This window comes from Diospyros lotus, chromosome 4 (assembly GCF_014633365.1).
Source record: "Diospyros lotus cultivar Yz01 chromosome 4, ASM1463336v1, whole genome shotgun sequence".
NCBI lineage: Eukaryota > Viridiplantae > Streptophyta > Magnoliopsida > Ericales > Ebenaceae > Diospyros > Diospyros lotus.
In genome coordinates, this window is record NC_068341.1 from 42,778,525 (window position 1) to 42,805,366 (window position 26,842).

Sequence of the window (26,842 nt, forward strand, 5' to 3'; positions counted from 1 at the left end):
ATGAGAGATAATTGACAGACCTTATCAAGTTGACAGTGGTGATATTGGCTATTCTGAGATTGAAGACAGTAAAGGACTAAGAGGCAACAAGGGCAACAGGTGCAGTTGCAAGAGTAGCACCAATAGAAATTGTGTCACTGAGGTTAGACATAGCAAGAATGTGACACCTGGAATAAGCCTAGGGAAGAGAGATGAGCTGATCTAGAGAAGCCGGGAGAAAACAGCCCGTGGACGCGCCTTCACGCCCCGGCGCGTGGGGGAAGACGGCTGTGCGTGGTGGCACGTAGGAGCTCTGGCGGCTGCGATTTTCCTGCAGCAACTCAGCTTGAAGGCTGAACCCTAGGGTAGGGTCAGTTCTAGCAAACGACGGCAGGATAGTGATGTTCCGGCGTGAACAATGATGGTGAAGGAAAACTAGGTTTTTTTTTCCAGCGTGAACAGTGATGGTGAAGAAAGAAAACTAGGGTTTTTAGGCCGCTGGAAAAAGATACACAGCAGTGGCTAGGGTTTTTCTCACTGGTGGCTCTGATACTATATGAGAAAGAATTTATGAGAGAAAAACGTAAAAGATTAGTCTCTTAGTGTGTTATTTATAATAGGCACAACAGACCTAATAACCTACGGGCTTAGCCTATGGACTTAGGCTAATTACACATAGTTATAATAAACAAATAAATAAATAAAAACAGTAACAACAATATGCAATATATCTAATTATACTAATAATTCTAATACATATATTATATCATGAATTTTAGACAAGATTTTGTAGCAAAGTAGGTATAGGAAGACCAAAGATATCTTGGTGGAAAACTTTTAAACATGACATAATAGAATTGCCTTACAAATGCCATGACATGGCTATGGATAGAGATGGCCGGAGAGCTAGAATTCATGTAGCCAACCTCACATTGGAGATTAAAGGTTGTGATTGTTTTTCATACCACTTTGGCTATTGGCATGATCTTGTCAATTTGGAATACAATGCTTGTCAACCCTTGAAAGCCCATGCTAATTAAATCTTCAGGTTGTTTTGGTTTGTAAGAATATGAACACAAATAAAAAATGCATCTATGTGTTGCTTCCCATGGTCAATGAGAAGAGGATTCCTATAGCTAACATTCTCTCCAAGGACTGAACAAAGTCTGAGCTTTGACAAGTTGGACAAACTTGACTTGAAAAAAGGTATCCACATCAATTTAAACACTTTTCAGCCTTGAATTGGGCCATTTTGGATTTGGATAATTTATAAATTAGATGTGCTGTGTTATAGAAGTAAAAGCACTTTTCAGTCAACAGTCAATGATTTATGTTGTTTTTCAATTCTTTTCTGATTTTTTTTAAGTTATAAAATTGTCTTGCAAGAGTTTGAGTCTTGGTAGCAATGGTAAGATTGCTCTGTTGTGACTGGAAGATAAATCAGTTTGATTGTAGAAACCTCCTTTTTGCAAAAAAAGAAAAATAAAATAAGTATGGTTGTGTGCAAAAACTAACTATTAACTTCCACAAAGTGGGAGCCTCATGCATCGGGGACATTTTTTTTACTTATCTAATTAGACAATTAAGATAGTTTGGACATGTAAAAAGAACATTGATGGAAGTGTGCCTGTAAGGTAAGTTGATGAAAAATCAAAGAAAATTTGGTGAGAAACTCTTAGACATGATGACCTAGGATATAATTGCCTTATAGAGGAAATGACCATGGATAGGGACAATTGGAGATATAAAATTGTTGTTGTCAACCCCGCCTTGTGGGATTAAGACTTCTGATTGTTGTTGATACGAAAAAAAGTACTTGTGATTCTTTTTGTTATCGTCTAAATAGAGTTATGACATTCCAGATTTGTTGTATTTGAATAACCTCGTTGTATAAATATGATATGTTTTGGAATTAGGTACCTTCAGATGCAAGTGAATGTAGTTTTCTTACCTATAAAATGCCCAACTCTTGGAACTGACAAAGCCGGGCTTCATCATGGGGGTTTAATGCTATGACTCTAGGAGCATGAACAACTTTTTAATAGAAGCATAATTATATATCTGCATCACTAGATAAGCAGAAAGGCAACTTTTTGTAGAAGCTGCCTTGTAACGATGACTGTGAATAAGCAAAAATGTCACACATTTCTTTTTGAACAGTTTTTCCCTCAATATCATTTTTGTTTCAGAGAATGAAGGAGAATTATTCGAGCACTGTAACAACTCCTCCGCCAGTACAAAGATTTGAGAGATTGCAAACAATACAAAAAGAACACAAGGATGCTTTGGAAAGAGCTGTTAGTTTGAATATACCTGATGCAGTCCCTGCTGAAGAAGAAGAAGAAGAAGAAGAAGAAACCTCAACAAGCAAGCAAGAACCTGTAGAAGCGGATGATGCAGAACCATCTGAGAGTGTCACCAAAAGCAAGTCAGTATCCACTGACAGTGAAAGTAAATGGGATATTGTGCTTGAGAAGCTCTTGCAGAAAAGAGTCAGGGAAACACTAATGACTAAAGATCCAGTTACTCAACAATAACCTGTCCTCCATGGTGTTATTTCTCAGCTGATGATGGTTTGCATGAGGTTAGGTCTTCAAAATTCTTTTGCTCCTGCTTTTTCTTATTAAAGGGGCCATTCTTCTTCTTCTTATTGTGTGTGTTTACCACTGTTTCTGCATGCATTATTACCCTTCTGTAGAGAGGATTGGCAAACCTATATTGAAGCCTGCTTGGGGTGTAGTTCTATATGTTGACAACAGGGGAATGCTACTGTGCAAAAAGGTGTAATTTGTTTGTAAACAAACTGTGTTTTATATTATGTAAAATCTCTCCCCAGCTTTTGCTGGGATATGCCACTTTGTTTTCACTCTCTATCTCAAGAAGAGGTCGAGCCTCTAATCAGGATCCTTGACCATTTTACTCCCACCACACCATTATAAAGTTTTCATGCCCTATCACAACTAACAACTTGGTGGCAGAAGGGCTTGTGGGTTCCTACTGCATCCTCAAATGGTAAGTAAAAAAGTACCTCTGAATCTTGCACAAGACTTGGACGGAGGGGGGGGAGGGTTGTACTTTTATACAGATTTTGTTCTTTTTTCTTTTTGAGGACTAAACTAAGGGTTAATTTACAAGTCCAATTTCTGACATCTTATTCACAAAAGGATAATTGTACTGTTGTTGATAAAGTTTGTTAATTTTTTTGATGAAGTTAACTTATAAAATTTATAAGTAAATGTTTTAGAAGTATGAGTAGTAATATTTGGTTGAGTGGTATGCCTCTCAATTTCAGACATAAAGTTCAGTTCTTATTCTCAAGACGCAGAGAGTTTAAAGAAAATTTTATCATTTTAATAAAGTTAAATGGTTGCTTAACTTGATGATAAGTTTATGAAAGTTATTAATTAAGATAATGTTTGTTAATCAAGATATAAAAAAAAATATCAAATATGAGAAGTATTTCGGATGTTTGTCTTTTCCAACATATTTATTAAAGTTATTTAATTTTTTTCAAAAAAAATCTTATGTGATCTTTTATTTAATTTTTTTAAAATTAATTTATCTGGTCCTCATAAATTTATTTAATATTTTATAGATAATCTTATATTACCTGTATGTCTCTTTAAGATAATTAATAACATTTAAAATATTTTTAAATTACCATATAATTTTTAAAATTTAAATAACATTATTCTTTTCACTGATTTTTAAAATTCAAAATTTTCTCTCTATATATATTTATTATGTAATACAAGTTTTTTTCATTGATTTTTTAAATTATTTTATTTAATTTTATATTTTATTATTTATTTTAAGAAATATTTTGATAATTTTTAATTATTTAAGTGAAATTATTGTAATTGCACCAATAATTATTTTTATTTTTTGAGTCTTTAAAATTTATTTTTGAATATGAATTTAGAAAATAAAATATTATTTTTAATTTTTATTTATTGACAATTCACATTAATCATAAAATACTATTTTAATTATAAATTTGTAATTGATGTTAATATATAATTTTAAATGAATTTGATAATAGGGATATTTTGGTACAAAATTCTTATCTTGGTGTTTATCACAAATATTTAATAGACATATAAAAAAATATAATTTTCAATAAATTTTAAAAAAATTTAACAAATAGATGAAAATTTTGAAATATTTACTGAACTTATTTTGATCATTTTATATCTTAATTTAAAAAATTTTTCAAACTTATCTTGATACTTTCTTTATCTTATTCATTGAAATACACGTTAATTAAATAAAAAATAATTAATTTAAAAAAAAATAATAATACGAATTTTTATTTTCTTGATCGTGACCTTTCATTTTCAATAGCCTCCTCTTGCATTCTTTTTCTTTTTATGTATATGAAATACACGTTAGTTAAATAAAAAATAATTAATTTAAAAAAAAAAATAATACGAACTTTTATTTTCCTGATCGTGACCTTTCATTTTCAATGCCCTCCTCTTGCATTCTTTTTCTTTTTATATATATATACATATACATATACATATATATATAGATTGATTTATCATTTTAATTTCTTCAAATTTATTATCAAAACTAAATAATAATGAACAACTAAAAGTAAACAAACAAACGGTGGGGGCAATTATTGCATGGGTGGGTGAGGCTACAGTTATCTTAATTACAAGTACTAACTAGTAACTCGTACATATGATCTGGAAATCGGGGCTCCATCACGACGGCGATCGGAATCTTCCTGTGAGTCGTCAGCCCATACTCTTCCTCCATGTCCACTTCTTCCGGTTTGACGCCGCCGGGCAATCTACAGTCGAATCCATGCAACAAGTTAGCCAACGTCGACTGGATCATCTTCATTCCCAGCCTGTACGCCGGGCACATCCTCCGGCCTGAACCGAAAGGCAACAGCTCAAAATGCTGTCCCTTCACGTCTATCTGATTCTTCTCCCCCAAGAACCTCTCCGGCCGAAACAGCAGAGGTTCGTCCCAGCATCTGGGATCTCTCCCGATACTCCACACGTTGACGAACAGAGTCGTCCCCTTGGCAATGTCGTAGCCGACGACGCTGCAATCTTCGATGGACAAATGCGGCGCCAACAGCGTGGCCACCGGATGAAGCCTCATGGTTTCCTTGACGATTGCGTTGAGGTAAGGAAGCTGTGGGATGTCTTCCTCTTCCACTCATCTGCCTCTGCCGACAACTCTGTCGAGCTCTTCGACTGCTTTCGCCCGGATGAGTGGATGCTTCATGAGTTCAGATATTGCCCATTCCACGGTCACTGCCGAGGTATCTGTGCCGCCGGCAATCGGGTCCTGCCACCCAATGAGACAATAATTAATTAGTTAATTCTAAATTTGAACAAACACAAAATAATATAGGGTAAAGGCGCCCCTTAAACCATTTTGCCCCCTTCACTTAAATGACCTATTAGCCCCTCTAACTTCCAATTTTGAATCTATTATGTACCTCAACTACTAATTTTATAATAGCTACATACCTTAGTGTCGCAAGCATTGCACATGAGTTACTCGTGCGATCTGATGTGGGCCTCACATTGACCAAGCCAATGAGAGCGCGCTATGTGTCTCAATCCGCGAGAGAAGAAGAGGCCGGCGGCCACCGCTGACAGATAGCCTCCTGAAACGACAGAGAAAGAGAAACAACGAGCGGGACCAACAGAGAGAGAGCGAGAGAGAGGAAGAAGACAACCGTCCTCCTACCTCCTAGCTGCTGAACCGACCTAAGCCGTAGCGCCACTGCCCGCCCAGCCAAATCGAAGCCATCGCCGGTCTTCCGATCCCAATCGATGCCATCATCGGCCCCTCGACCCAAATCGACGCCTGCACTGATGCCCCCGAAGCCATAGCCGACCACTGGCACGAGGAAGGTGAGCGAGAGAGAGAGCGACTGCTTCCATCTTACATCGTCAGCTCAAATTTGCCCGTCCCATGTCCAGTCACTGCTATCGATAGCTTCCCAATCCCAGTCGATGCCTCCCATGCTGGTAATGACCACCGACAGAGAGAGAGGCAGCGAACGGTAGGTTGTTGACGAGAATGAAGGAAGAAGGAAGAAGAAGATGATGGTGCTGCGACAGGTCAATGACTAGAATGGAAGGAAGAAAAAGATGAAGAAAGAAGAAAAGATAATGGTTGCGGCAGGTCGCTGGCGAGAAAAAAAGAAGAAGAAGATGAATAAAGAAAAAGAAGATGACGGTGCTCTACGCACCTCAATCGCGTGTGTAACACATATACTAACCCAAGTATTTATAGGTTCAAAATTGGAAATTGAGGGGCTAATAGGTCATTGTTTAAGTTAAGGGACTAAAATGGTTAAATGATGAAATGTGAAGGGTTGAGCATGCCTTTAGCCAATAATACAAACAAATTACAAATCATATAAAAAGCAAAAAAAAAGTTCACTCAAGGTAAATAGATATTAGATACCATTAATATGACCCATTTTTCAAACGAATCGTGATTATATTGGTGAGTTGTTGAGTTTAGAGTTTAGGGTGTGAGTTATGAGGCAACGAAATGATTTTTTTTTAAATACTTAAACTCAAAAAAGATATGTAATAATGTAAAATAAATCCATAACATATACCTGTATCAAACCCTTGATGCAATCGGTAGTGAGCTTAATTTCAAGAGCAGGGTCATCGGCAAGATGCAGCAGCACATCCACCATGTCCTTGGGCATAGAATCCTTGTCGCCCGCGGCGGCTCTCCTCCTCGCCTTCTCCTTGTGATCGTCGATCACATGGTCGTGAAACCTATCCAGCTTCCTGTACAACGCCTTCATCCGCTTCGCGTAGCCCTGCAAGTCCAGGAAGCTGAGCCAAGGTATCCAGTCGCCGATGTTGAACACGCCGCCGAGCGCAAACCACTCGTCCACCATCTCCTGCAGCTCCGCCAGCTTCACCTCGTGGTGACCGCCTTCGTCCATCGATGATTCACTGAAGTACTTGTCGCCCAGCGTCATTCTGCTCGTGCTGGTCAGCGTGAAACGAGTCAGATGTTCCCTCATTACCACCGTCGTTCCCGACAGCCCGCGAAGCCGGGAAACCAGAGCCCGCTGTTCCTCCACGCGAATGTACTGGTACGAGTCCAGTCGCTTCGGGCTGAACAGCTCGTTGAGGTAGATCCTACGAGCCTGCCGCCAGTAAGGACCGTACGGTGCCCATGCAAGGTCAGAGAAGTTGTAGCTGGTGTACTTTCCGGCGGCGGTGGCCGGGCGAGAGGCAAAGGCTTGGCCGTGTGTTTTGAGGAATTCCTTGGCCATTTCGGGGGAGGAGGCCACCACGACGGGGCAGGAACCGAACTTGAGCTGCATGATTGGGCCGTACTTTTCCGATAACAAGTGGAAGGATTGGTGCGGGATGGAACCCACTAAGTTTAGGTTTCCGATGATCGGCCATGGCTTGGGACCTGGTGGCTGCTTCGGCTTGTGGCGGGAGACTGCGATGACTCGCCGGAGAAGGGTGACAGCAACTATGGCTGCTAGGGCTAAAACTGACCATGATGGAAGCTCCATCTGTACGGTTAGTCACACTGGTGTTTGGTGCTCTACTGCTCCTCAAAGTAGAAGACTATTTATAGAATAAATAGATATTTTAAAAACAAAATTGTTAGGTTGCTCGTGCTCAATTTCAGTGACAGAGTGTGGGCCCCAAGGGGGGTGGTGGGGCCCACACATCCCATGACTAACTCGCCATATTTCGTCATTTTCAAAAAATTAAACTCACCAAGCTTAAATATAAATTTTTATAAGATAAAATTAAATTAGTATTCTTAATAACTCTTCACTTTTTTTATTACAATTCAATTACCAACAATTAAAAACTAAATTATCAAAAAATAAAAAGAAAATCATATAGCATATGAGAAAATGTCTCATATCCTAACTTTACAGCATATGAGAAAATGAAATGGTTATTTTACTTTAATTCTATCATCACATTCACTAACCTGTGATTTTTATTATAATTCAATTTCTCTCATAATTTTTCATTAATTTCTCTCATAACCTGATTGTGGGTTTCTTTTTATTAATTTTAACATCAAGTGATTGTGGGTTTTTTTATTAATTCAATTTCTTTTATAATTTTTTTTATTTAGGTTAGTTGTGGACGAAAAAATTATAGTACAATAATTAATTTTTGTAAGAAATACAAAGTTGAGGGACTAATACCATAAATGGATTGATTTCTTTGATAGTTTGGTAAAATAATTTAATCATAACTATAAAATTATCATTAAACAAAATCACATGCAACGAACGCTAATCCAAGCAAGAGTTTGTCTCCATTTTCGCTTTGGTATTTGCTTGCATCCTCCAAATACTTAGAAATATGGTGAGCGAGTTCACCTTTTGGGACAAGAAATATGAAACCTTCAAGACTTTTCAACCTTTGATTTGTTGCTTTGCTCTTTCATTGTGGATGTCTTTTCAATCACATCTCTAATGGTAAGGATGGCTAGTGATCGTCAAAATTTGGGAAATATTTGGTATTTATGGGTATTCTCTCGAATGAAAATAATGAGATGTTATATATGTGCAATATGAAGAATGTATTATATATATATAAAGTATATTATATAGAGATTTTTTGTGTGTATAATATATTTTTCGTCTTATGCATTACATTTTTTGTATTGCATAAGATATGAGTCTATAAGTAAATTATTTTTTTTGTAAATTTGAGATTAGATCATTACTATTATCAGTTGAATACAATAATAAATTTATTTACTGAGAATGTCGTTGTCAAGTTATTTAGGATCTGTAAAAAAAAGAACAATTAAAGGGGCATAAGGTAGTTTTTTGCAAACATTCCAATACTTAAATCAGATTATTGAGAATATTTAAAAAAAATGCAGAGTTTTTGAATTAGTATTAACAATGTACCTTTTTTAAAATGAGGGTTCATCTCTATTTATAGAAAAACGTAGAGGTTTGTGATAAATATCTATAATATTTCGAGATCAATTAGAATTAGGGTTTTACTAGATCATGTCGATCCTTTACAAAATCCTCAAAGGGATTTTTCAGATGTTAGAATTATTATATTCGCATTTCATTTAGGAATTTTTTGTGAGGCTAGAGTCTTCTTAAGACCTCTTATAGTTTCTAGGAGACTAGAGTCTTCCTAGGATCTCTTATGATTTTTAGGAGATTGAGTCTAATCAGGAATTCTTACAGTCTTTAGGACACTAGAGTCTATTTGAGACCTCTTACGATCTTCAAGAGACTAGAGTCTTCTCAGGACCTCTTACGATCTCTAAGAGACTATTATGGGTTGTGTTTGGGTTTTTTACCTTTTAGAGAATGTTTGGTATAAGAGAAGTTTTTAAATTTTTAGAAATATTAGGTTAGAAACTTACATTTCCATGTTCAGTATAACTTTTTTTTTTAAAAATTTTAATCAATTTTCCCATAAATTTTTTTTTATAATTTTTTTTATGGGGGATTAAGAATCCAAAATTCCCATAGACTTGGAAAGTTTTTAACAAATAAAAATATTAAAACACCTATTCCTCTCTTATAATCTCATAATCCTTCCACGATTATTTTTGTCACAATTTCTTTCATACAAACATATATATTATAATATGTATAATATATTATGTATAAAATGTGTACCTATATATATATACATACACATATTCATATAAATATATATATTATATATATAAACACACACACACACATATATATATATATGATGTGTAAAAAAAATAACGTTTTTTGACTTTTCTAAAATATTGGAATTTGACGTCCACAAGATTAGTATATATAGAGTAACAAGCTGACAACACCCTTTGCTAATTAAGCTTTAATTATGGTACCATAATTAGGCTCTTCATCCCGAACCTAATAAGAGAATGAATATAAGACCTTGAGCTTACCAAAAATTATTTTATTTCCTTAGGCCATCGCGGCTTTAATATATTTTCTTTTTTTACGTTTTTTTAATGAGAATTTAGAGGAGTTGGGACATTTAATGTTCAAAAGACTTCTAGAAAAGAAAAGTGACTAAGAATATAAAGACCTTAAAGCTTAGGTGGGGACGAATTTTGAAATGAATTTAATAAATTCTGTCAACATATATAAAAAAAAAATCTTCTTTTCTCCGATGCTTTTAGAAATTCCAAAAAAAATGGGGTGACCATAAGGAAATGAATAAAACCCATTCTTAGACATGATTTGATGTATGTGGAAAAGTAAGAGCTATTCCAAATGAATTTTTATGAAAAAATATCACAAGAAATATAAAGTCAAAAAAATGGGGAGTAATCATTTCGGTTATAGAAAATATTAAGAGAAGATTCAAACTTAATATAATTACAACAATTCATAATGATAAAATAATGGGAGCATTGTCATTGATTTGAACACCAAAAAAGTTTGATTAAGAAATTGAGCTCCTAGAAATGGAATTTATGTTTTTGTTCATGTACTTTTTATTAGTATTGTGTGTCTTAATACTAAATTTAGATAATATTTAGTGATTTTATATTTTAATGCATTTATTGTATTTTTATATAAATTAATAAAAGACAAGATTTTTTTCATTCATATTTTCTCCAATCAACTATATGAATGAATTTCTAGATCTTTTATTTGAGAATCTTTTTCTCAAAGAGTTGAGACTGTGTAACAGGATTTTTTAATAACTAGACTTCTTAAATTATTCTCAGTTCTTAGATTATTCGAATAAAGATTCCGATTAATTGAGTATGAACTAACACAAGGGTTATTACCTCGTTAGATATAGGGATATCATTGGGAAAGTGGTGTGTCACACGTCATATGATATGAGATGTCGCTAGTAGACATGTGGGTAGTTGTTGGAGAACGATCAACAGAATGTGACGCTGATAATTGACCACATAATCTAGTGGATAATGGTCATGTTATCAGGTTGCGATCGTGTGTTGATCTTTAGATTTGAACTGACATGGTTGTTTTGTGTATTGGTGTGTGAGATTTGCTAATGACCTTAACCATCCAATTGAAATGTAAAAATATTCATCTATGTGGTTTCGTATTGCTTGTATATGGAGATATGTGATGGGAATAGGATCAGTCGCCCTCATTAGTTTTTGATAAGGTAAACGTCCTATGTGATCTATTATTTATGTGACAGGACAGTTCCTAACCAGGACATATTAAAAGTCAGGAAATGTGTTTTCTAAGTCTCATTTAGTCACATTAATGAGATTTGACACATAGTTATTAAATTTGTGAGTTTGTCACTCCATGGCTTTACTCAGTCAGGGCGTTAGGTAATGAAAGAATTATAATATATGATAATCATTAATTGTAATAAATTCACTTGAAGTGAGACTTTACTACTATCTATACTGTCTTAAACCGTTGCTAGACGCTATTTAAGAATTAAACTCTCGAAACGTCATTGGGATTTAAAAAAGTTCTGTTGATGGGTCAAGAAGTTGATTGATACCAAAAGTGATTTCGGTATTATCTAATTGTTCATAAACAGTGAATAGTACCATTTAACATAGTAGGTATGGACTGACTAGGAGCATCACATCTTAAGGTAGACTCTGTCTAAATATATAAATTAATTATATATTTCATCATTCATCGAATAATAGATATGAATTTATTTATATTCAATTGTTGAATATGTGTGTTACTTAAATAACCAAATTAGTGTATGACATGTATGTTATATTTCATTACGTGTATCTGATACACAGTAAAAATTTCTTTTTTCTTATACCGCCATACACTAGATTCTCTTCACTTTTACGTTTTGTTTTCTTTTTTTTTTTTTTTTGGTGTGGTCACATTAATTTTTTTTATTTCGATTATACTTTTGTATTTATACTTTTTTAGTCAATTTATTCTTATACTTTGATGTGTAAAAAAAAGAGTTAAATTGACTTATTTCACTTTATTTTATTTTTTCACATCAAAGTAGATGAATTAAATTGACTCAAAAATAAAAATATAAGAGTGTAATCGAAACAATAAAAAGTTCGAGTTGTTATACAAAAACAAAATCAAAATACAAGGATTCAATTGGCTAGAAAATGTAAGTCCAAGAATATAATTGAAATAACGAAAAATTCAAGTAGCGACAAAATAAAAATATAAAGATAAAAATATAAATTTGACCAAATATATTTTTTATCTATTTTTTTGAAAAAGTAGTGTTTGATAAAATGTTGCAGTAATTCTAAAACACAGCGGCTTTGAAGTTGAAGGAGGTCCATTAATAGATTTTAATTTTATACATTTTTTAATATAATTTTGAGATTAATTTTATGTTATTTTTTATTTAAAATATGTATTTTTATAGATTTTATATAATTTAAATATCTTTTTATAAAAATTCAATAAAGGAAATTAATTTGAAGATTTGGGTGTAAAAAAAGGAAAATAAAATATTATAAATTAATTTATAATGTTAATTTTAAAATTAATATTATAATATAATTAAAAAATTAATAATTAATAATTAATAATTAATAAATTAGAAGATTGGAATGGAAAGGGCAGCGAAGCACATGGAGAGAAATAAAATATAATAAATTGGAAGCCGGCAATTGGAGGCAGTGATGGAGAATTGCAATGGGTGGCATGCCACGCATATATATATATATATATAATATTATAATGTGTAGATTGAGGAGAATAGAGAGGACGCAAGGTCGAGGCCAAGCTGCCCCAAGGAGAGACGGAAGCCGCACGGCTCTCTTCTGTACAAGCATGTGTCAAATCAAGCATCAAATAAAGATTTGAAGAAATTAAAAAGAAAGCACCTCCGAAGCTCCATCAGTGCTCCAATGCTTGTTAGGAGCACTCTTCGATCTAGATTGAGCTTTGTCTCTTAAAATCTAATAAGAATTACAAGATCATGAGAGATTTAGCAACAAAGAAACTATGCGGTATATGACTACAATTGAAGCAGAGAAATGGATGTCTTTTAAGGTACACATAGTAGCAATATGATCAAGTCTTTCAGCTTTTTTCTTCACGTCATGATCAATTTTCTGGGTATCCTTTCTTTGTCGCTCGAGCTACCAAGCAAAATGTCACTAAAAAGAACACTTGGTTGCTGGGGCGGAGCCACCAATATTTTTTAGTGAGGGTAAAATTTATTAAGGAAAAATTAAAAAATAATATAATAATATAAATATACAAAAAAATTAACATAATTTAATCAATACCTTAATTTTAAAAATGAAAAAAAAAACTTTTTGAGACAAAATTAAATTGGCGAGGCCTTACTACTCACTGATTAAGCGAGGGGGAGAGAGAGCTGGAGTTGGAGAGGCAGGCAGCGTCCAGTTCCAGCAAGCGATCAGCGACGGAGGGCTGAAGCCCTAAGGGGCGAGCCGGTAAGGATGAGGTCGAGGTAGCGACGCCGGCGAGCCATGGAGCCAGAGGCCCGAAAAGAGGCAATAACTAGCAAGCAAGAGCGACTGATGGTGACGAATTGAGCGAGGCAAGCAAGAGCGATCGTAGACTGAGGAGGTGAGGGGAGGGCGAGCAGAGCGAGTCAGCGACCTCACCTCAGCGATGGTCGAATGGTCCGAGTCGCCGGACAAAGGCTGAAGTGAGTGAGAGCGACAGAGAGGAAGCTCGCAGCCGACAACTAGCAAGAGCGAGAGAGGGAGAAAGGCAGTGGCTAGGGGAGGCAGGTGACGGGAGCTTGAGTGTAGGCCAAATCAATGGCGGGCCAAGGCCCTCACTGGGCCTACATTGGCTCTGCCCCTACTTGGTTGAGGTCATGATGTGATGACATTCATAATTAGTCGACCTTGATTCGTAGGCCCGTAATGAGAAATTAACACACAAATGCATAGATGAAGAACATATGGAGATGAATGAAAGATTAGACAGTACACATGAGGATTTTTTCGTGCATGGTTCGGCCAGAATGATGCCTGTAACACCCCATGTTTAGATAAGGTTGCCACGTAATTTTAATAAGTTTAGAATACCGAAAAATTGCCTTGATAATAGTTATAAGTACCCAATCGACTGTATGGAGTACCTCGGAGTGAAATTGCCTAAGAAAAATTATATGGTTTCTACGAGCGTATCGAGATAAGATTTATGGTATTGAAAGAAATCAGATCAGGAACAGTTTTCGGTACAGCTAAAATACAGCTGTTATTTAGACTGTAAAATCGAATCGTTGTGGAAGACTCCCGAAAAATCAACGGAACCCTAGAGGGGCTCCGGTTTTGCGTAATGAGCAACCCTTCAGTGATTTCTAGATGAAACCAAAACTCGGTGAGGACACTGGGGCGAAATCGTCTTTTTAACTAAGTTTCGAAATTATTAATTTTATGTTTTCTATATTAAAATGTAATTTAATTCAGTGTTTGAGGATATTATTGCAATTAGAGAATTATTCTAGTGAGATTAAGAAGAAAATTGAGGTTTATATGTATTTTCCTTTAATAATAAATTAGTATAATATATAATTATATATATATATATGCGTGTAGTGGCACGCAATGGCCACGCCCCCTGCAACTTCAAATCCCATGCCATACTCTGCAAACCCATGGCAGCAAGTGAAGTGATTCTCACGCCAAGAGGGTTTTGCACGCAAGGAAGTATGGGCAAAAGTGGTGAGTGGAGGGTGGAATTCGGCTATAAAAGGGAAGGAGATGTGGGAAATGGAAGCGAGAAATGGCAGCGAGCGTGGGCGAGCAAGGCCGAGAGAGAGAGATGAGATCATGAGGGAGAGGTCAGCCGAGGCAATGGTGCGCGGAGTAGCGGAGCAAACCGCCACAGCAAGCAGCGAGCGGCCATAGCCGCGAGCTCCCAAGGTTGCGGGCAGCCATGGCCGCATGAGCAGCAACCAGCCGAGGGCCGAAAACCGAAGGCGGCCGCGATCAGCTACCGGCGAAGCTGTGCAGGCAGGGGGGGTGACCGGGGAGGCGCGCGGTGGCGCTGGCAAGCGGCGGCGACTGGCGGGAGGGCCGGGTGCTGGCAGCCGCAAGCGCTGTGTGCGCGGAGGGTGCTGGTTCGGCAATGAAGAAAGGAAGAAAAAGAAGAAGAAGAAGAAGAAGAAGAAAGGAGAGGAAGAAGAAGAGAAGAGAAGGAAGAAGAGAGGAAGAAAAAAAAAAAAAGAAAGAGAAGAAGAAGATGGAGTTGCAGGTCACGCAGGAGGGAGGAGGAGGAAGAAGAAAGGGAGAAAAAAAAAATAGAAAAGAAAAGAAAAAGAAAAAGAAATAAAAGAAAAAGAAAAATAAATGGAAAAATATCGAAAAAATTTCAAAATATAGGAAATTATATTTCGGTAATATTTCGGAGATTTTGACGAGAAAAACGGTCCGGACATGTATTTCAAGGATAAAGCATGCATATCGAGGAAATCAGAGATGCTAAACTAAGGTAAGTAAAATTTCCTAGAAAATTATAGAAATTCAAGAATATTATTTTATGAATTGTCGTGGAAGAATATTTGAGAAAATATTTTAGAAATATTTAGTTTGGATTTATTGGGGAAAATTAGGAAGAAATAGAAAGAAAATTAAAGAAAATGTCAGAAATTATGAAAAAATAGGTTTTAATATTTATTTAAATAATTATGGTAATTATGATACTTTGAGGCTGAAGTTGAAGAGATTCGTGCAAATTTTGAGATTGACACGCAAATTGAGGCAAGGCACGGATATCGAAGTAGCCCGATAAGCTTGAGAAGGTAAGTGGTACTCCCTAATTAAAATTATTTTATGGAAAATGCTTGGTTTAAGTTTCTCGAAAATATTTTTATCATATTGACATGCCCTGATATGTATCCATCACGTAGACTGCATACATGACATAATTATGAAATGTATAAATACACGTTGATATCATTGATCACTCGTATTTGAGGCTGTAGGGAGTACGAAACTGGCACCGCTACTTTACCAAGGGTGCACCCATACACCTCAGCTTCAAAAGAGGGGGCCGCAAAAATGGGAGGTAGCATGAGGGGTGCAGTTGACACCTACGATGAAAGACATTGCATTCATGCACGAAATATGTTTTCTGTACCCTTACTTAGATGGTTCATCATCTAACTTGGGTTTTGCCCTTGAAATATTCAAACGTTCCAGGTGGAGATTGTAGCAAATACGAGAATAAATGAGGCATGAAATGGCACTTAGCAGAGTGCATGAGAAATGAAATGTATGTAACGTAGCCCCTGTATTTAAGTTCTTCTACTTTAAATTTTGAACATTTTGAGGAATGTTGAAGATGTAAGAATTTATTTATGATTAATGTTAAGATATCAGGTTTCGATCATTGCTTCCGCATTTGATGTGTAAGTGATTCTTTTTCGAGATTAATAGATGGAAATTCTGTGACGATTTCGAGGAATGATGTGGTTTAGTTTTAGTGTTTGAAAGAAGAAAAAATTTTTATTGTACTGGAATTGTCCCAAGTTATAACGCGCCCGGGAAAGCGGGGTGTTACAATGCCTATTCCACAACTGTTCTCTGGGTATTCCGACAAAGTAACAGTATTTTATTCTCATTGTCACGCTTACAACGATATTTTTACCCCTATTTATAGTGAGGAATATTTACAATTGCATAAAATTCAAAAGTAGGAGAATAACATCATGGATACAAGATGTGTTTGTCAATTCCATAAAATTGAGAGTGAGGTTCCGAATTGCTGGGGATTTGGTTTGTTTTAGATAAAGTAGGTAAGTTCCTACCTCTGGTTATTTAGTAGCAATATTGTTGTGAGAACTGAATGGTTAGGCTAGCAAGCTGGAAGTATCGTTAGGAGCTCGCTTGGTTTCGCGACCTGAACTTGGGTTTCAGCGATGTGTGATTCTGTTCTGACGAGCTCAGCCGTGGGCCTATTGGGTTTAGGGTGATTGGATCGGTCTACTGGGTCATGCTCAGCCTATAAGAAATAATGTGAGAAATACCCATAACATGATGCCAAGAGTAACATATATATTAAAAGACTTGTGATACCAATTAAATGACCTTAATCATTTTCTCTAAATTTAGAAAGGGGAAATTCTATTTGCAACCATAATTTTTACTTTTCGTAACCAGCGTAAAGTAAAATTTTAATTTTTGCTATTTACAATCAGAGTAATTTCTTTTTGCAACCATCTATATTTCAAATATACCCTCCAAACACCCATCCTTCAAAAGATACCTCCACGCGCAGCAAGCCCATTCTATTATTCAAATAGCAACAACTATAACTAAATAGATATAAAACATCAGAAAATTATTAATATTTTTAAAAATTAAAATAATTTTTTAATATTATCAAATAGCATGCATCTATATAATTTATATTTAAAAATAATATAATTTATAATATCAATTACTAGTTCAATAACATAATTTACATACTATGAATGAATTAAATCAATGAATTCAAAAGAAATACAACATATTTATGTATGTAATATATATGTATAGCTATGTAATATGAAATTATTCTTACAGTATTTGTAATATTATAATTATATATATTATAATTTTATTTTATGAAAAATTAAAATTTTATTATATATATACATATATATAATATATATAGTTATTATAATATATACAAAATATATATATATATATATTCTCCTGAACCAAGGTTCAGGAGAATTGAGAATTGAATTCTCCCGAATCACAAGGTTCGGGAGAATTCATTTTCACCGAATTTATGAATTCGGAGTTTTATGAATCTCTCAAATTTTGGGGTTCGGGGGCTAGGAGATACCCCGAATCTCAGAGTTCGGGAAACCCCAAATTGCTCGAATCCCAAGGTTCGGGGCATCCCCCAGCCCCCGAACGTTGGGGTTCGGGGCTTCGGACAATTTTGGAGTTCTGAGGGATGCCTCGAACCCCGGGGTTCGGGGGATGTCCCGAACTCGGAGATTCGGGGAACTCCAAATTGCCAGAACCCAAAAGTTTGGGGCATCTCCCAGGCCCCAAACCTTAGGATTCGGGGCTTGAAGCACCCCCAAAAGATATTTTTTATTTTTAATTAATCTTATTTTTTTAATTTATTTGTCGTGTATGTAAATTATGTGATTTAATTCATCCGTAGTGTATGTAAATTATATGATTTAACTAGTGATCGATGTTATAAATTATGTTATTTTTAAAAATAAATTATATAGATGCATGTTATTTGATAATATTGAGAAATTATTTTAATTTTTAAAAATATTAATAATTGTTTCTATTTGAATAATAGAATAAAATAGCTGTAGCGATGGTGGGTGAGGAAGTAGGTGCACGCGCTTGAGGAGTAATTGTGAATGATTGATCATAAACAATTTAAATAAAGGGTAAATATGAGTTTTCATCTGAGGATATTTTAGGAATATTAAAAGTGGGTTACGGAGAGCAAAAATGATGGTTACAAATAGAATTTCCCTTTAGAAAGTTGATGGGAGTCATGGGACTCGCAGAACTGATATAGCACAGAAGGTAAAAGAAATTACCATCCAGCTTAAGAAACCCTGAACCAATGACAGCAACATCTTGGCAAGCACGAGCATCCACCCTCATTATCCCGCTGAAAACAATTATCAAACAATAAGCATGCATTCCTAAGTTAGCAAACAGTGCTATAAAATATTGCATTAAATTTTTGTAGATCTCCTATATAAGATTACATTAGGGAATTACTGAGTGCCAAGGTTCTAGGAGGTGGAGGGGTACTTCACATGCTTCCATATGCTCCATTGGGCCAGTCAGAAAAAAGAAATTGGCTTGGGTCTATAAATGCCCATTCCTCATTGCAATATATATATATATATATATATAATTTATAATAAAGAGCAATCAAGAGTGACAAGCTTATTCTAAGTAGGCAACTATGAGCTATCATAAAATGGCTATGTATTATTGTAAGTGCAGATTGTGAAATTCAAGCAAACAAGTAAAATCAGAAAAACAAACATTACCGAGAAAGTAAGACAATATAAACAAATTGGCAAGCCTCTGCGAATCCTTGGCTTGACTGCATAGTTCTCTCAGGCATGAGTTCATCAACCTCATGACAACCTTGTGCTATGACACAACACCAATTTTTTAGTAGAAAGTGAAAAGATCAAAGACATGAAAATAAAAAAATTAAAATAAAAGGCTGTAGGTAATAATGTTGGAAGGTTCAGAGTCACTACATTGGACAAAAATATGGAAGGATTTGCATAATGATATTTTAGATTTATCAATAGAGTAATCTTGACAAAGAAAACACCGATTAGGGAAAGGCAAATAAAGATTGAGCCGGTCAAGGGTGGGTAGACGTTCCCTAATAGTAAGCTAAAGTATAAACATGTAGGAGGGAAAGCTAGATCCATGTCAAACAAGATGAAACTAGGGGACCTTATTATGTTGATCCTCTAAGGCCCGCAACGCAGATCACACTGAGAAAGTACCATCAAATGTTGAGAGATTTGGGGTAGGCTCGGCATAGAGAGAATAAGCTGAAGAACGTGAGAGGGGCTTAACTTGGGCCAACACCAGGAACTTCGCACAATAATATCAGAAACCCTAGCAATGGAAGGGAGATAGAACTGACGAGGAAGTTAGCGAGAAAAGAAATCAACAAGCACCCCTAGGGGATGCCAGTGATCATGCATTACAAAAAATCTGTAATTTAGCGACGGATTTAGCTGACGGAAAAATTTCATCGCTAAATAGAGACGAAAATTAGGATTTGCGATAGAATATTCCGTCGCCAAATTTTTTATTTTTTTTAAAAATTTAGTGACGGAATATTCCATTGCTAAATAATTAAAATATTTTATTTTATTTTTAATTTTTTAGCGACGAGACCCGTCACTGAATTTTGAATTTTTATTTAATTTATTATTATTTTTTTTATTTTTTAACAACGGATGTGACCCCGTCGCTAAATTTTATATTTTTTATTTATTTATTTTTATTTTTTAACGACGTCGCTAAATTTTTGCATTTTTTATTTATTTTATTTTTATTTTTTAGCGATGGGGGTTGCCCCGTCGCAAAATTTTGCATTTTTTATTTTTTATTTTTTAGTGATTGGTGTGACCCGTTGCTAAATAATAAAAAAATTAAATAAATAATACAAAAATTAAAATTAAAATAAATATATAATTAAAAATTAAATTAATAATTAAAAATTAAATTTTATTGGGAGTACCTCGTTGTTAAATAATTATAAAATTTAAATAAAAATTTAAATTTTTTAATATTAAATGCATATTTTATGTATTTTATTTACAAACCAAAATATGTAAATTGATATGATATTGTAAAATTTATAAGAACAAAAATGTATTAAATCGATTTTTAATCAAATAAAATTTAAATATTTAAGAGATTAATTAATTACAACATTTAAGTGGTACATTAGTTGACTTAAAAATTTATAGTATTTATTTTTTTAAATATTAATTTATGATTTTAAAAGATTTAAAATAAAATTAAAACTGCTGCAGCTAAATTTAGTATATAATTAATATATGCAATTTATACAATGAGATGGCTTGCAGCTCGGATGGTCGCCCGCGCGCACGGCCACGCGAGGGACTTGGGATTGAAACCAAGGAGGGGAAAATGAGGTTGCGCTGGGGGAGATTAATTTCAGCGTACACGTGTTCGTCGATAAATTAATTATTATTTTTTTAAAATAAAGGTCAGCGACAGAACTGTTTCCGTCGCTGATTAGCGACGAAAAATTTTCCATCACTGATTCAAATTTATTTTAATTTTTTTTAATATTCAATTTTTTTTTAAAATTTTTTAATTTTTTAATCAGCGACAGAAATTTCTGTCTCTAATTTCGTCGCTAATTTGACCCGTCACAAAGTCCGTCGCTAAAATTTAATGACGCCACTTTTAGCGACGGGAAGATGCCTGTCGCTAAATTTTTTAGCAACGGAATTTGATGTTTTAATGACGGATTTTTCCATCACTAAATGTCATTTTTCTTGTAGTGATGCCACAAAAATATCCTATAGCCATCATGTATATACCACCCAAAAGAATCGACGAACCTTACCCCTAAGTTGGGGAAGTTTACGCTAGTTCCAAAGATAGGAATAAGATGTTAAAAGAAACCAAAAACATGACTCTCTGATGCTATAAGAGTGAATCCAGAGGAATTCAAAAGAAGCCTGCATAAGATGCCAAATGAGTTAAGCAACTGTGTGTTGTGCGCCTTGATGTTAGATTTGGATGACATATAGTGAGGTTGTGATAATGCATTAATTGTATTTTTGTTTAAATATATAAAGGGTAAGGTTTTTTTCATTCATATTTCCATCAATCAATTATATAAATAAGTTCCTAGATCTTTAGTGTGAGAATCTTATTTTCAAGGTGTTGAGATTGTGTGACAAGATTCTCTAATAACAGTATATCTTAAACTATTCCTAATCCTTAGATTTTTTGGATGGGGACTTCAATTAAACGAGTATGGACTAACACAGGGGTTACTATCTCATTCGATATGGGATATCAATGAGAGCATTGTGTCACACGCCATATGACATGAGATGTCACTAGTAAACTTGTGGGTGGTCGTTGGGGAACGATTAACCAAATGTAACGTCGATGACTGACCACATGGTATGGTGTATAATGGTCACGTAATCCGGTTTCGATGGTGTGTTAATCCTTAGACTTGAATCAGCATAGTTGTTTTGTGTATTAGTGTGGGAAATTAATTAATAAGCCGAACTATCCAATTGAGATATAAGAATGTTCATCTATGTGGTTTGGTACTACTAGTATATGGAGACAGGTTGGGAATAGGATCTGTCGCACTCATTGGTATTTGATGGGGGTGAATATTTTATGTGATCTACTATTGATATGACGGGACAGTCCCTGACCAGGACAAATTGAAAGACATGAAAGGTGTTTCCTAAGGTGTCATCTAGCCATATTAATAAGGTCTGACACATAGTTACTAAATTTGTGAGTTTGTCACTCTATGACTCTGGCTCAGTTGGGACGTTAAGTGATGAAAATATTATAACACACGACAATCATTAATTGTAATAGGTTCACTTGAAGTGAGACTTCACTATACTGTTCTGAACTGTTGCTAGGTGTTATTTAGGAACTGTCGGAACTTCGTCGGGATTTGAAGAAATTCCGGTGATGCGTTAAGGGGTTGACCGATACCGAAAAGGGTTTCGGTGTTATCTAATTGCTAGCGGATAGTGAATTTAGAGAGTCACACACCATATAGTGTTGCGTTTGGTATAACATATGCCTTTTTCCAATAGTGCATAGTTAAAATACATAGTGTGAAATCAATTATTGATTGTATAGTAAGAAGCGATAGTCGAAATTGCATAGCGCATAGTGCATAGTGAAATCACATAGTAATCTCTTGAATTATTAAAACAATAATTGAGGGGGACTGTGCGAATTTGAAAAGAAATCCAATTGAGGAAGGGGAAGAAGAAAAGGGGTGGGGGAGGGATTTATTTTATAAATAAAAAGGTAGGGGCCTCTGGCCATCCTTTGGTCTCTCTCTCGTTTCTACTTTCACTTTTTTTTTCTTCTTCCTTTAAAATTTCAACAAAAATTATACGTATAATTATTACGCATATAATTTTGAGACACAAATACTAATGATACATAAATTCTCTGTGTCTAGCATGAGAAGAAGTGACTAGAACGATACCTAACTGCATATTAGATATGGACTGACTAGGACCACACCAGATCTTGAGGTGGACTTTGTTTCAATACAAAAATCGATTCTGTATTTCATCCCTTCATCGAGCAGTAGATATGCATTTATTTATGCATTCAATTATTGTATATACATGTTACTTAAATATCCAAACTATGTATAACGTATGTATTATATTTCACTATATATATTTAATACATAATAAAAATTTTATTTTAGTTGTTGTACTAGTGATTCCCTTCGTCAACAAGGGTTAATTTACAAGTCAAATTTTTTTTTTGAGCAACAAGGGTTAGTTTACAAGTCAAATTTTCACCCTTTTTAAGCCTTAATTGTTAATTTACAAGTCAAATTTCTTTTTGAGGACTGAACTAAGGGTTAATTTACAAGTCAAATGTCTTACATCTTATTCACAAAAGGACAATTGTACTGTTGTTAAAAAGTTTATTAATTTGTTGATGAAGTTAACTTATAAAATTTATATGTAAATATTTTAGAAGTATTAGCAGTGATATTTGGTTGAGTGGTTTGTCTCCCAATTTAAGACACCAACTTCAGTTCTTATTCTCAAGACGCATAGAGTTTAGAGAAAAATTTATTATTTTAATAAAATTAAATACATACTTAACCTTGATGATAATTAAGTTGATGGAAGTTACCAATTAAATAGAAAATGATTATACGATATTTCATTTTCTTTCTCGTGACCTTTCATTTTCATTAATACGCTCTCTGGCTTCTTTTTTTATATATATATCATATATATAGATTGATTTATCATTTTAATTTCTTCAAATTTATTATCAAAACTAATTAATAATGAACTACTGAAAGTAAACTAATTATTGCATGGGTGGGTGAGGCTACAGTTATCTTAATTACAAGTACTAACTAGTAACTCGTACATATGATCTGGAAATCGGGGCTCCATCACGACGGCGATCGGAATCTTCCTGTGAGTCGTCAGCCCATACTCTTCCTCCATGTCCACTTCTTCCGGTTGGACGCCCCCGGGCAATCTACAGTCGAATCCATGCAACAAGTTAGCCAACGTCGACTGGATCATCTTCATTCCCGGCCTGTACGCCGGACACATCCTCTGGTCTGAACCGAAAGGCAACAGCTCAAAATGATGTCCCTTCACGTCTATCTGATTCTTCTCCCCCAAGAACCTCTCCGGCCGAAACAGCAGAGGTTCGTCCCAGCATCAGGGATCTCTCCCGATACTCCACACGTTGACGAACAGAGTCGTCCCCTTGGCAATGTCGTACCCGGCGACGCTGCAATCTTCGATGGACAAATGCGGCGCCAACAGCGTGCCCACCGGATGAAGCCTCATGGTTTCCTTGACGATGGCGTTGAGGTAAGGAAGCTGTGGGAAGTCTTCCTCTTCCACCCATCTGCCTCTGCCGACAACTCTGTAGAGCTCTTCGACTGCTTTCTCCCGGATGAATGGATGCTTCATGAGTTCAGATATTGCCCATTCCACGGTCACCGCCGAGGTATCTGTGCCACCGGCGATCGGGTCCTGCCACCCATTGAGACAATAATTAATTAGTTAATTATAAATTTGAACAAATTAAATACAAAATAAATAGATATTATAAAAAAATTACAAACCATATAAAAAGCAAAGAAAGTTCACTCTCAAAGTAAATTGATATTAGATACCATTAATATGAGTCCGATCAGCAGATAAAATTGGGAACTGTTCTTGGTTTAGGAAAAAAAATGGACCCATTTTTCCCACAAATCGTGATTATACCGGTGAGTTGTTGAGTTTAGGATTTAGGGTGTGAGTTATGAGGCGACGAAAGGATTTTTTTTTAAGTACTTAAACTCAAAAAAGGTATGTAATAATGTAAAATAAATCCAAAAACATATACCTGTATCAAACCCTTGATGCAATCGGTAGTGAGCTTAATTTCAAGAGCAGGATCATCGGCAAGATGCAGCAGCACATCCACCATGTCCTTGGGCATAGAATCCTTGTCGCCCGCGGCGGCTCTCCTCCTCGCCTTCTCCTTGTGATCGTCGATCACATGGTCGTGAAACCTATCCAGCTTCCTGTACAACGCCTTCATCCGCTTCGCGTAGCCCTGCAAGTCCAGGAAGCTGAGCCAAGGTATCCAGTCGCCGATGTTGAACACGCCGCCGAGCGCAAACCACTCGTCCACCATCTCCTGCAGCTCCGCCAGCTTCACCTCGTGGTGACCGCCTTCGTCCATCGATGATTCACTGAAGTACTTGTCGCCCAGCGTCATTCTGGTCGTGCTGGTCAGCGTGAAACGAGTCAGATGTTCCCTCATTACCACCGTCGTTCCCGACAGCCCGCGAAGCCGGGAAACCAGAGCCCGCTGTTCCTCCACGCGAATGTACTGGTACGAGTCCAGTCGCTTCGGGCTGAACAGCTCGTTGAGGTAGATCCTACGAGCCTGCCGCCAGTAAGGACCGTACGGTGCCCATGCAAGGTCAGAGAAGTTGTAGCTGGTGTACTTTCCGGCGGCGGTGGCCGGGCGAGAGGCAAAGGCTTGGCCGTGTGTTTTGAGGAATTCCTTGGCCATTTCGGGGGAGGAGGCCACCACGACGGGGCAGGAACCGAACTTGAGCTGCATGATTGGGCCGTACTTTTCCGATAACAAGTGGAAGGATTGGTGCGGGATGGAACCCACTAAGTTTAGGTTTCCGATGATCGGCCATGGCTTGGGACCTGGTGGCTGCTTCGGCTTGTGGCGGGAGACTGCGATGACTCGCCGGAGAAGGGTGACAGCAACTATGGCTGCTAGGGCTAAAACTGACCATGATGGAAGCTCCATCTGTACGGTTAGTCACACTGGTGTTTGGTGCTCTACTGCTCCTCAAAGTAGAAGACTATTTATAGAATAAATAGATATTTTAAAAACAAAATTGTTAGGTTGCTCGTGCTCAATTTCAGTGACAGAGTGTGGGCCCCACGGGGGGTGGTGGGGCCCACACATCCCATGACTAACTCGCCATATTTCGTCATTTTCAAAAAATTAAACTCACCAAGCTTAAATATAAATTTTTATAAGATAAAATTAAATTAGTATTCTTAATAACTCTTCACTTTTTTTTATTACAATTCAATTACCAACAATTAAAAACTAAATTATCAAAAAATAAAAAGAAAATCATACAAAGAAAATCATATAGCATATGAGAAAATGTCTCATATCCTAACTTTACAGCATAGGAGAAAATGAAATGGTTATTATACTTTAATTCTATCATCACATTCACTAACCTTTGATTTTTATTATAATTCAATTTCTCTCATAATTTTTCGTTAATTTCTCTCATAACCTGATTGTGGGTTTCTTTTTATTAATTTTAACATCAAGTGATTGTGGGTTTTTTTATTAATTCAATTTCTTTTATAATTTTTTTTTTATTTATGTCAGTTGTGGATGACAAAATTTATAGTATAATAAATATTTTAAGAAATACAAAGTTGAGGGACTAATACCATAAATGGATTGATTTCTTTGATAGTTTGGTAAAATAATTCAATCATAACTATAAAATTATCATTAAACAAAATCACATGCAACGAATGCTAATCCAAGGAAGAGTTTGTCTCCATTTGAGCTTTGGTATTTGCTTGCGTCCTCCAAATGCTTTACTTAGAAATATGAAACCTGGTTCGAGTCTGGCCAGCCGCAGTGTGGAATTTCTGCTCCTCAGGGGTGGGGTCCTTGTGGGCAGCCAGCACTGGGCCTCCCATTGACCATGGCCGCCGTGTACCTGATTTAAATCCTCTCTCGTGGCGTGGGGCAGTCAGGGAGGGGCCCCCGGGTGAGGGATTTCACCTTTTGGATCCAAGAAATATGAAACCTTCAAGACTTTTCAACCTTTGATTTGTTGCTTTGCTCGTTCATTGTGGATGTCTTTTCAATCACATCTCTAATGGTAAGGATGGCTAGTGATAGTCAAAATTTTGGAAATATTTGGTATTTGTGGGTATTCTCTCGAATGAAAATAATGTGGTGTTATATATGTACAATATGAAGAATGTATTATATATATATTGAGAGTATATTATATAGAGATTTTTTGTGTGTATAATATATTTTTCGTCTTATGCATTATATTTTTTGTATTGCATAGGATATCGAGTCTCTATGTAAATTAAATTTTTTGTAAATTTGAGATTAGATTATTATTGTTATCACTTGAATACAA

The 26,842-nt window shown here is 35.6% G+C and overlaps 1 protein-coding gene and 2 pseudogenes across 3 annotated transcripts in view; 1 reads left to right on the top strand and 2 right to left on the bottom strand.

The window, feature by feature from the left end:
• The window catches only part of LOC127799877 (uncharacterized), a 40,734-nt gene extending 37,889 nt beyond the window's left edge, over positions 1-2,845 (top strand). The window contains exons 5-6 of one of the 3 annotated variants that reach the window (XM_052334100.1): positions 2,169-2,563; positions 2,678-2,845. In XM_052334100.1, coding sequence (XP_052190060.1) covers positions 2,169-2,516 — 348 coding nt within the window. In that variant the 3' untranslated portion in view covers positions 2,517-2,563; positions 2,678-2,845. Of the gene's footprint in view, positions 1-2,168 lie in introns of all 3 variants that reach the window. The other 2 variants (XM_052334102.1, XM_052334099.1) reach the window with 2 other exon arrangements.
• Positions 2,846-4,622: 1,777 nt separating this feature from the next.
• LOC127800492 (dimethylnonatriene synthase-like) lies at positions 4,623-7,513 on the bottom strand (annotated as a pseudogene).
• A 16,000-nt stretch (positions 7,514-23,513) lies between these two features.
• On the bottom strand, positions 23,514-25,455 carry LOC127799859 (dimethylnonatriene synthase-like; annotated as a pseudogene).
• Positions 25,456-26,842: the final 1,387 nt, after the last annotated feature.